Genomic DNA, 10,139 nt, shown 5'->3' with positions numbered 1-10,139 from the left:
TTTATCACTGCAAGTCAGTGTTAGAATAATCCATGCTCAGATCAAGTTTCAGTTGAAATCCACTTGCGCTATCTCAAATACATTTAAGATATGCGTTGCTAAAGAAAAGTTTACTTTCCAGAGGTTTTTCCAGAGCACAGATCAAAGATTGTTTGGCTGTACATGACAAGAAAATCTGAGATTCTGTGAAATGAACATATAAAGTAGTGTGTAATAATTATGTATGACCTGTGTTTTTGTGTATGTATAAATAGGAATGGGATCTAGAGCTAGAAGTGTAAATGTGCACTTCTCTATATACTGACTCCTTTCTCCTCCCCCTCCCTCTTTGTCCTCCTTTCTCTGTTTTCACTTTCCCCTTGCCATCACTCCAACTGCCCCTTTTTATCTTTCCTCATGCTTTTCCCTCGCATCATCCCCCCCCCATTTTGTCTCTCTCCTCCTCCTCCTTTTCCTTTTCATTTTCTCTCTTCTGCTTTTCTCTCCCTACCTCAGATCTCTATCACTTTATCACTATTCATTCTCTCTTTTTCCTTCTCCAATCCTCCCCTTCGCCCCTCCTAAAGGGCCAATCCATTCCCATCTGTAAGGTTTCAGGAGGGAGAAGTGGGGAATGAGATAAGTAAGACAAGAGGGAGAGAGGAGAGGAGAATAAAGTGTAAACTATGCAAAAGGCAGGAGAAGAGGTGAAAGGAAGCTGGGAGGAGGAGAGGAGAGGAGAAGAGAGGAGAGCAGCTCTTATAAAGCCACTAAAGGAACTGTGTAACAGGACAGTGGTCATGTGTTGCATGCGCCGTCTTTACCTGAGCGTGAGAGACACCTATGATACCTACATTAAAATGAATAATTATAATACCATTTCAGTAACTCTGGCTCCTGTGTTTTACTTTGACTGAGAGAGTGAGACAGTGATGGAGAGATGAACAAACAGTGTGCACAGATAGGGTGCTCCCTGCCCCATTACCCCTTTAGTGGTAACAATTTCTTAAAGAGTGTGTAAACACACTGTCTTCAGCCAATCTTCGCCTAGTACACAATTTTGAAAGTTGCAAAAAAGTGGGTTGTGGAGCGAGAACGGATAGTAGAGTGTGTCTGTGATAACAGATCACCCATCTGTACTTGGGGGGCTGTAACAATTTTCTGATCACAAAGCATTTGACACTGGAAAAGATGAAATACCTGCCTTGACATCACTGATGGAGGTATGGCCAGAAGTGCAACACGGTTGAAAGTTTCAGCCTATAGATAGCAGTGAAACAATGATTTTCTGCCCCTAGAAGCAGATGTAGGACTTAATGTTTTCATTAAGTACAGGATTAATGCTATTCACTATATATAGAAGCAATATAACCATGTTTGCAGCTCAAAAAACGTGATTTATTGCTGATTCACTAGACCCTTGATGAACCTTGCATAGGCATGCACTTGGTAAAAGATACTTTTTTTTTAATCATGAATATACTAACACTAATCAACTTTATTTGCATGCAACTATTCAAAACAAAGTTTGTGTTTAACAAGATTAATGATAGACTTGTTTTCAAAATTGGGTTTAAAAGAATGAAACAGACAAATTCAACAGAAATGAAATGGGTTGAAAAAACAAGTACATACAAGCCTGTCTACAAAGTGTGTTTTTGAAGAAGCTAGAATATAATGCTCTAATAGCTAGGGGTCCAGACAGCTGAGGCTAAATCACCTTTGACCTTTTGCCTAGACCCTGGGATGGCCAAGGATGCGCCCCGGATGATAAGGGGCTAAAATTAGTGTCACCTCTGTCAGATCAACATAGAGGTTAGCGGGATGCTTGGAAGTGACCCTCCCACAATTAACTAACCTATGTTTGCCTATTTTCTTCCAAATCATATATTTCCAAGGCTTACTGTGACCAAATGAGCACATCTGAGCAGATGTTACATCTGTCAACTAGGGGATATTTTGGAATTAAACTTGTGGGGTGAGGGGTATAAGTCCATCGTTCTGTCATGAATGGTGTCCTCAACCAGTGATATAGTGGTAAATAAAAAGCTGGGTGAACTATGACCTCCAGTCAGTGACCACCATATGAAAACACTCACCAATATGAACACAAATCAACCACGTTTTCAGAAAACCATTATTTTTTATTCTACTTAGTATGCTGCAGACTATGAATTTATGCCATAAATATTTGTGTCAGCCTAAAAAGAGGTAAACTCTCTTCCACAAATATGAGGAAGGTGAGCAAACTGGTTTTACCCTCCATTACCCCCCTGGTCTTAACGCAGGAGGTGTTGTGAAACTTGTGTGTCTTTTTGAAATGATTTTCTGATTGTGCGCAGGTGTGTGTGTGTGTGTTGGTGGAGATGGGGTGGTTCCTTTCGACTAAGCCATCCCGCTCCACACACACTCACATGTAAACTTGGGAGCATTAAATATTCATATTCTCATTTATTCTTAAATTCATGCAAAGGCCAGCAGGACTCTGTAGTTAACGGGAAGGCCCATCAACTAAGTTGGAGCCCTCAGACGGCTCTTCTCCCATTTACTGGTGGATGGAATTCAAATGAGGATGTTAATATGAATTACATTTAATGAGTGAGCAGCTATGATACAGCCAATAAGTTATTGAGAAGCTAATAGATGTGGAAGTGAGGATATATAGACAGACAGGCTGTAAATTACAAAGTAATAAGTACAGATTCTGTCTAATCACACAGCTCATTCATCATGATGGTGTATATGAAAGCCAATCAGCCACTAACTAGTCACTACCTTTTTAAATTAAACTTTTAATTTTGCTATTTTGCTGTAATAGTGTTTTAGATTGGCCTGGTGTTTGCTTGTCAAGGTAACAGCTGGTGTAAGCTGTGTGCCTCAAGGATTGGCCTAAAGCTATATTTGCTCAGGGAAAATGTTAGCATTAGCATCTTTATACCATTAATATTTTGTCTTCTCCATAATATTTCCACTATAATTGTATAATACTGATTCGCATTCAGAAATAATAAAAGCTACAAATATGTTGCAAGCTAACGTTAGAGTCGTAAAGTGCAGCAATAACCCATGAGAGGGTTGTGAATTATGACCAGAATTATGACCTTTTTGTAGATAAAATATGTATTTTCAATAGTAAACATCCCCCCAAAAAAGAATTAAACAAATAAAATAAAAAATGTTTTTTTTCCCGAACGTTGACATGAATAACTGTGTGAAGATTCATAGTTAAGGTTCAGTTTCCACATTAACACAACTATGATTTTTTTTATTAATTAGATACGGTCCAATAAAGAACAGGCATGATTTGTAGAAAAGTGACTTGTGAAGCGCTGTAGTTTGATGTAGTTTAGGAGAAGGACTGACTGATTAATGTTCCCTGAGAGAGCAGCTGCTGAGGCCGCTGTCCGTGGTGCTGAACTGAGCTGACAGACAGCAGGCTGGACTGGGTCAGATGTGGCTGCTGTCACTTCTACAACTAGGCCTTGGCCATGGGCTATATGGGTAGCGAATTTCCCCATTGACAAGAACACACGCACACGCACATGCACACGCACAGACAGAAGAGGGCGGGGTTATCCTGCAGTGCCAGAGTTGAGCTTCACCAAAGTAGAACGTGGCAAGAGGAGCTTTAGTGTCGCTATTTTCTCCAACCAACTTTATTACAGAAGCTTTTTTTTCCACTTTTCTTAAACTTATCTTTCTTGTTTGGTTTTGCACTTTCCAAAAAAGCAGCTTCTGCCGTCAGCCACATCTCGTCGCATCCCCACCTGCTCCTGAGTCTTGACATGGAAACATCCCCAGTCAGTGAACTAGGTACTTATGCAGCCTAGGAAAAAAACAGACCAAAACTTAAAAGGGACGACCAGAAACCTATACAGCACCCGACGACCCGGGTTTAGCGCAGGCTGGAGAGGATGCGCACAATATCTGAGTTTAATTCAGCCGACCGGATCCACACGGAGGTCAGACAGCGGGAAACAGTTTTGAAGAGTTTTTAAACCCCCGCGGATCTCTGTCTCACCTCGGCGAGGAGGAGCAGGGGGCCGGGGCGACATGAGGATGTGCAAACGGGGCGTAATGATGCTGATGACCACGGCGGGGGCTTTCTGCGCCTTCAGCCTCATGACCATCGCCGTGGGGACGGACTACTGGCTGTACTCCCGCGGGATGTGCCGCTCCAAGAGCCTGAACGACAACGAGACCATCCGCAAGAACGAGGAGGTCCTGACCCACTCCGGCCTGTGGAGGACCTGCTGCACTGAGGGTAAGTTAGAGTAATACTATAAATCCCTATAGGAACAATATAGTGATAGGAGATACAAATATCAAAGTAGCCTACGATAAGGTCACCATAAAGTCACGACTGACTTCCAAAGACACTATAAGTCCCTATAGGAATATTATATAGATTCCATAAGAGGTACAAAATACCATAAAGTACCATAAGGTCACCTTATTCAGTTGCAACAGACACACTGTAAGTATATTAATATTATAGGAAATATAGTGTAATGGGAGCCTAATTGTTAGGGAAGATCATACTCTATACGTCAATGAAAAGTTTCTAGTTGTGAAATTGACTAGAAGAGCCTACCTAATGATATTGCAACTGGGTGTCAGGTGGTTAATTGGCCGAATAATTTGTTTGTGGCTTGATCAGACTGACAGTAAGGTTCAAGGAAATGCAAAGTCTGGACATGTGATGGATGGAAAATCCATTTCTGAATGATTTTTATAGTTGCTTCATAACACCTCTCATTCTCTCACCATAACTATTCGGTTTCCTTTTAACCCAGTTGTTGAATGCAATCGAAATGTTAGAACTTTTGTCCTCTCCATCATCTCTCCCTCGTGCACTTGTCTTTTTATTTCTCCTTCCTCTCGCCCCCTCCCTCTACTGCCCCACTATCACTAAGCTTCAAAGTGGTTTAATGGAGAGGTAACGAAGCATGCAGAGGACATCAATGCTTCAACTATCTTGTGTGTGTGTGTGTGTGTGTGTGTGTGTGTCAGTCTGTCTGTCTGTCAGTCCCTAAATGTTAGAATGATAGAGAGAGACAGGTAGACAGACAGATAGACAGATAGGAAGCTGTAGGTTGTCTGTGTGTGTGTGTGTGTGTGTGTGTGTGTGTGTGTGTGTGTATGTGCACATAAATACCTCTGAGGTGAGGCTGCCTGGGTCATTTTACTCAGGATCATATGGCTGGTTGTTTATGTGCATTAACTAAACTCAGCACCTGGCTTAAAATGGGCTACAGTTGGTGCCTTCCAGGGTGAAAGCAATGCAGGGACATTTTACAAACCCACCAGCCGAGTTATTTTCAGGTCAAGCTACAACAAAACTGTCCTCCCAAGCCGGGGTTTGAATAGGGGCTAATGGAGATGGTACAGAGCTGACAGCCAAATAGCCGTGTGCTCAAAAACATTTTGTTCCACTCTTGCTCAGAGTGAGGAGGAGGCTGCAGAGGGATCCGGCGGGGTCGAAAAAGTTATCGACTAGCTTCACATTTCACCCAGCCTCCCTTTGTATTATTGATACTGCTCGCATTTATCACCATTATTTTTGGATAACTTGCTTCCTCAACAGTGGTTCTACCTCTGACCTGTTCACTGTGGCCGAGTTGTACTCAACGAGTTTTGTATTTGCAGCCATGGTGACCACAGTCACACCATCAATACTGGTCAATCGATGCAGCGCATAGGGACACATTTATCAATATATCCTTGTGTTTGCAACGTTGAGAGACACCGCTGGGCCAAAGCTTACTCAGAACATGAAACATCAGTTCACTTCAGTTCATTTCCATCTTTATTATAATCCAGCAGGACAACTGATTTGCACCAAATAAAAGAACAGCACACAGTGCAACACAAGACACTAACGTTTACCCATAACCATGGCATAACAGCATGGTAGTCCAAATTAAAGTACCTCAGTGCCTATGCAGTTTATACTCATAGTCTGTCTATTCAGCAGCTTGATAATTGATGGGACAAATGAGTGTTTACAAAGTACTTCAGCATTTAAGCAAGCACATTAACTGTTAATAAATTTCCCCAGGTAAGTCTGGACCTTAATGAACAGGGTTTATCTGTTAAAACAATGGTCATATCCATGGTTTTTGATGCATTTACTTGTAAAAAGGCCTTATCACACTATTGCATAAAATCATCAACATCAACTCAACAAGGCAATGCGGCGTTTGAGGTCACTCTGCTTGGAAATCTTTGGGAAATGACTTAAAACTGAAAGACCAAGTGAAGAGCTGGTGAAGCTTCAGAGGGATTTTTTGTCAGACTCAATAAGGAGCTGTCTATGCTTTGTACAGCCAAGATCTATTCAGGCCCTTGAACATGCTGGGCTGCAATTGGACTATTGCCTTTTGAGTGCTCATATAGTACATTTTGAACTCACCTACTCACCTATGATGTTATTTTAATAGTATTTTTTCTTATGTACATTGTTGAATGTGTTTGCCTGCAACTTTTGTGTATTTTGTGATTCTGCTTTGTTGTCCAGGTCTGCCTTGAAAAAGACATTTTCAATCTCAAGGGGACTACCTAGTTAAATCAAGGTTAAATGGAAAGAAATATATAAAAAACTAACCTCCAAAAGGCTGATTTACTTACTTGAGATGTGCCTGCACTCATGTCGATTGCTGCAAACACTGTGTCCATGTCCAGGATGTACACAAGAGGTGAAGGGACACACTGCACCTCTTGTGGCAACTCTGTAGAAGACAGTAGAGGATAGACAAACATTATTCTTAACCCTCTGACTTATCTGGACTAAAAAGTCTGATTTCCTAATGTGCCTAAGATCCAGAGCGAAATCTACAATAAGTATCCTAATTAAAACGTGGGATTAAATAGTATTAAAAGCAGACAAAAAATCAATAAACAGCAGCATTGCTTATTATAGCCCACCGGGTGATTAAGTACCGTATTAAGTATGTTAGAAGATTGTGGGTTTGAAACAAGTTATATGTATTTTGTGTTAAAAAATTATCCTCTGCTCATTCAGAGCAGAGTGATGAGGAGTGTTACCTCCACATGCCACACACACACACATAAACACACACAAATTATGTTTTTTGTCTTTCTGTAGGAACATTTCGGGGTGTATGTAAAGACATTGATCACTTTGCTGAGGATGCAGACTATGAACAGGATGCTGCAGAGTATTTACTACGTGAGTAACACATGTGCACACACTGCTGTGTAATCTAATAAAAACTATGAAAGTCTTGGACATTCAAATAATCTCTAAGCTCTTTTCTTCACCCCCCCTCCATCCTCTTGTTGCTTCTCTTCTTCTCTTCTCCTCTCTCCTCTCCTCTCCTCTCCTCTCCTCCCAGGAGCAGTGCGTGCATCCAGTCTCTTCCCTATCCTCAGTGTGGGCTTATTGTTTCTAGGAGGTGTGTGTGTCGCTGCTAGCGAATTCTACAAGTCACGCTACAATGTCATCCTCAGTGCGGGTATACTCTTTGTCTCGGCAGGTGAGAAACACACACACACACACACACACACACGCACAAATCAGATGTGCATGCCCGCAAACTATGCATCATCCAGCTGACCCTCTCCATTCCCCTGATTCCTCTCAGGTCTAAGCAACATCATTGGCATCATTGTGTACATATCGGCCAACTCAGGCGACCCCAGCCAGAGCGACAACAAGAAGAGCTACTCCTACGGCTGGTCCTTCTATTTCGGAGCTCTGTCCTTCGTGCTGGCTGAGATGGTTGGCGTGCTGGCGGTGCACGTGTTCATAGAGAAGCACAGGCAGCTGCGCACCAACGGGCGGCCCTCGCTCATGAAGCCGCCCATCTCCCGGAGCTCGTCTTACTACCGCAACCGCTACTACCAGAACCGCAGCCGGCGATACAGTTACAGGAGCAATCACAGCACCGGTGACTCCACCCCGCACTCCTTCCGCACCTCCTCGCTGCGAGACCGAGAGCCGCCCGTCTCCGCTGACTCCAAGGTCAACGCCCTGCCAAGTTTGCCGACCCCGGTGCCGGTGGGCTCAGAGTTCATGCTCTACACCTTGGCCTCGCCTCTCAAGGACGGTAAGATCGACATGGCCGTGAACAATATGACGACCGCAGCGGCTCACAACAACACGGAGATGCTGCCTGGCAACTGCGCCGCCAACAGAAGGACCACGCCCGTCTGAGAGGAGAGCAGTGGCAGGAGGGGAGGTGAGATGGCGAGAACATGCAAATAGGAGGAACTTCAAGAGTGAGGAGAACATGCGATAAGAGGAACCTCAACTCCTCTCCCCCTTTTTCTAGGCGAGGAGAGAGGAAAGACTTTGGAGACTGAAGCCAAGTGTGTCTATGATTTACTGTAACTGTTAAAAGAAGTGAACAAGAGGACATTTTTGAGACTGGAGATTTTTGTCCTCTATGTATGTCAATCTGCTATGCTATTACAGTAGCTATATCCATATATCTGTAGTGTGTGTGTGTGCGCGTGTGTATGTATGTGTATAGTAATAGGAATGTGTGCGTGTGAGACAGACATACAGAAAGAGAGACAGTAAGAGAGAGTTGCCATTGAAAATAGGAAATTATCATAGTACTAGAAATACAACAGACCCACATACACACACACATCTGGGAGATGACATAATTAGGTATGTCTCGTTCCTGTCCTCCTTTTTGTTGACCTAAACTGAAAATCGAAACCCCATTAAATGCATTAGAGCTCTCTCTCTCTCTCTCTCTGTGTGTGTGTGTGTGTGTGTGTGTGTGCATGTGTATTGCGTAAGCATGTGAGCATGCATATTAGAGTAACGACAGTTCTGTCCCAATGGTTGTGTCACTGAGTCTTTGTTTACATCAAATAAAGCTTATACATTAATACAAGCTCAGAAAATATGCTTCAGTGGGAAATATGTGTAGTTCAATGTTGTAGTGTCATTTGGTTTGGTGTAGTAGAGATCTCAGGTTTGTTCACATGTATGTGCATGTATGAGATAGAAAAAAATGAGAAATTGTGTCCTCAAACATCTGCCAAACCATGTCCAAACCAAATACAAAGGCACACACAAAACAAACAAACACACTTTATCAACAATAACTGACCCTTGCACCTAAGGTCCTGTGTGTGCACATGCATGTGTGCGGGCTATGTGTAAGAGATGATGAAAGAACAGTATAGGCAGCCTCACAGAGCTACGACAAGGCAACTAAAGAGAAGGTGCATCCACTCCATCTGAAAACCATGTAGAGAGGAGCAGCTTCAACTCTCTCTGGTGTTTCTCAATGTCTAACTTCCCTCCTCTTTCCCCTGCTTATTTATGGAGGAAAATGTTAGGGACTGGGGAGGTTTCCATAATCAACTAAATAAGGACTCCAGGCAAAAGTGTACTAACTTTCGGAGTTGAAATATTTACAAGGTCTACATCTATTAAGCAATGCAAAATAAAAACTACATTATGAATAATCGACATTTGCGATAGTCACACAGAACTTCTCTATTCACTTGCTTGCCTTCCTCTTGGTGCCAGGCCAGCTACAGATACTTTGGCACACAGCATTCTGTACTATATCTGATTTTAAGTACCTAATTTTTTCAAGTAAGGCGCGAATTCTTTCAGCACAAAAGCCGTCTGGCAGCGGTGGGATTCGAACCCACGCCCCCGGAGAGACTGGAGCCTTAATCCAGCGCCTTAGACCGCTCGGCCACGCTACCTGTGACACACTTTACCAACACTGTTGTCAATCGTTACGCACCAAGGTGTTGAATACAGCAACCTGAAAGACAGCTTTAATATGTTTAAGAGGATTTGTTAAAAAAAAAAAGATTAATACGTGCGTTGCCTTTCTCCACCGACGAGTGGCAGTACCGGCAGTAACCACAGGCGGCGGAACCTCACAACAACAACCAAGGAACCAAAATCTGCTGCATCAGTTTGTCAAGATAATTTCCGTTCTGTGAAACTCTTGTCCGCTTACTGTAATGGCGTAGGGGCGCGAAATGGTCTTGTACATGGTTGCAGCTATATATAATTACAATATTGATGAATAGTTAGCTGCGGAAAGCTAGCTAAGGCATACGTTAGCTAGTTTATCCAATAACATTCGTGTATATTCATTACTGACATTAGATGTATGAAGAGCACCATAATCCGCATGCGCGAAATGAACACC

General features: G+C 42.7%; 1 protein-coding gene and 1 non-coding gene across 2 annotated transcripts; one reads left to right on the top strand and one right to left on the bottom strand.

Annotated features, from left to right (window-relative positions):
• The first annotated feature begins 4,032 nt into the window (after positions 1–4,032).
• Positions 4,033–8,697, top strand: cacng3a (calcium channel, voltage-dependent, gamma subunit 3a). The gene is made up of 4 exons (XM_071914520.2): positions 4,033–4,243; positions 7,088–7,171; positions 7,338–7,478; positions 7,587–8,697. Exons 1-4 carry the CDS (start codon positions 4,033–4,035, stop codon positions 8,156–8,158), a joined length of 1,008 nt encoding a protein of 335 aa, XP_071770621.1. The 3' UTR covers positions 8,159–8,697.
• Positions 8,698–9,599: 902 nt separating this feature from the next.
• On the bottom strand, positions 9,600–9,681 carry trnal-aag (transfer RNA leucine (anticodon AAG)). The gene has a single exon. It is a non-coding gene; the product is annotated as a tRNA-Leu (tRNA).
• Positions 9,682–10,139: the final 458 nt, after the last annotated feature.

Source organism: Centroberyx gerrardi, chromosome 3 (assembly GCF_048128805.1).
Source record: "Centroberyx gerrardi isolate f3 chromosome 3, fCenGer3.hap1.cur.20231027, whole genome shotgun sequence".
NCBI lineage: Eukaryota > Metazoa > Chordata > Actinopteri > Beryciformes > Berycidae > Centroberyx > Centroberyx gerrardi.
Note: the sequence above shows the minus strand (reverse complement) of the source record. Positions and strands in the feature narration are given on the sequence as shown.

Excerpts from the sequence above, each read along its gene's own strand:
- cacng3a (XM_071914520.2), top strand. The coding sequence starts at position 4,033 with ATGAGGATGTGCAAACGGGGCGTAATGATGCTGATGACCACGGCGGGG. Across the intron at positions 4,244-7,087 it reads GAGGACCTGCTGCACTGAGG|GAACATTTCGGGGTGTATGT; the intron begins GTAAGTTAGAGT and ends GTCTTTCTGTAG. Across the intron at positions 7,172-7,337 it reads TGCTGCAGAGTATTTACTAC|GAGCAGTGCGTGCATCCAGT; the intron begins GTGAGTAACACA and ends CTCTCCTCCCAG.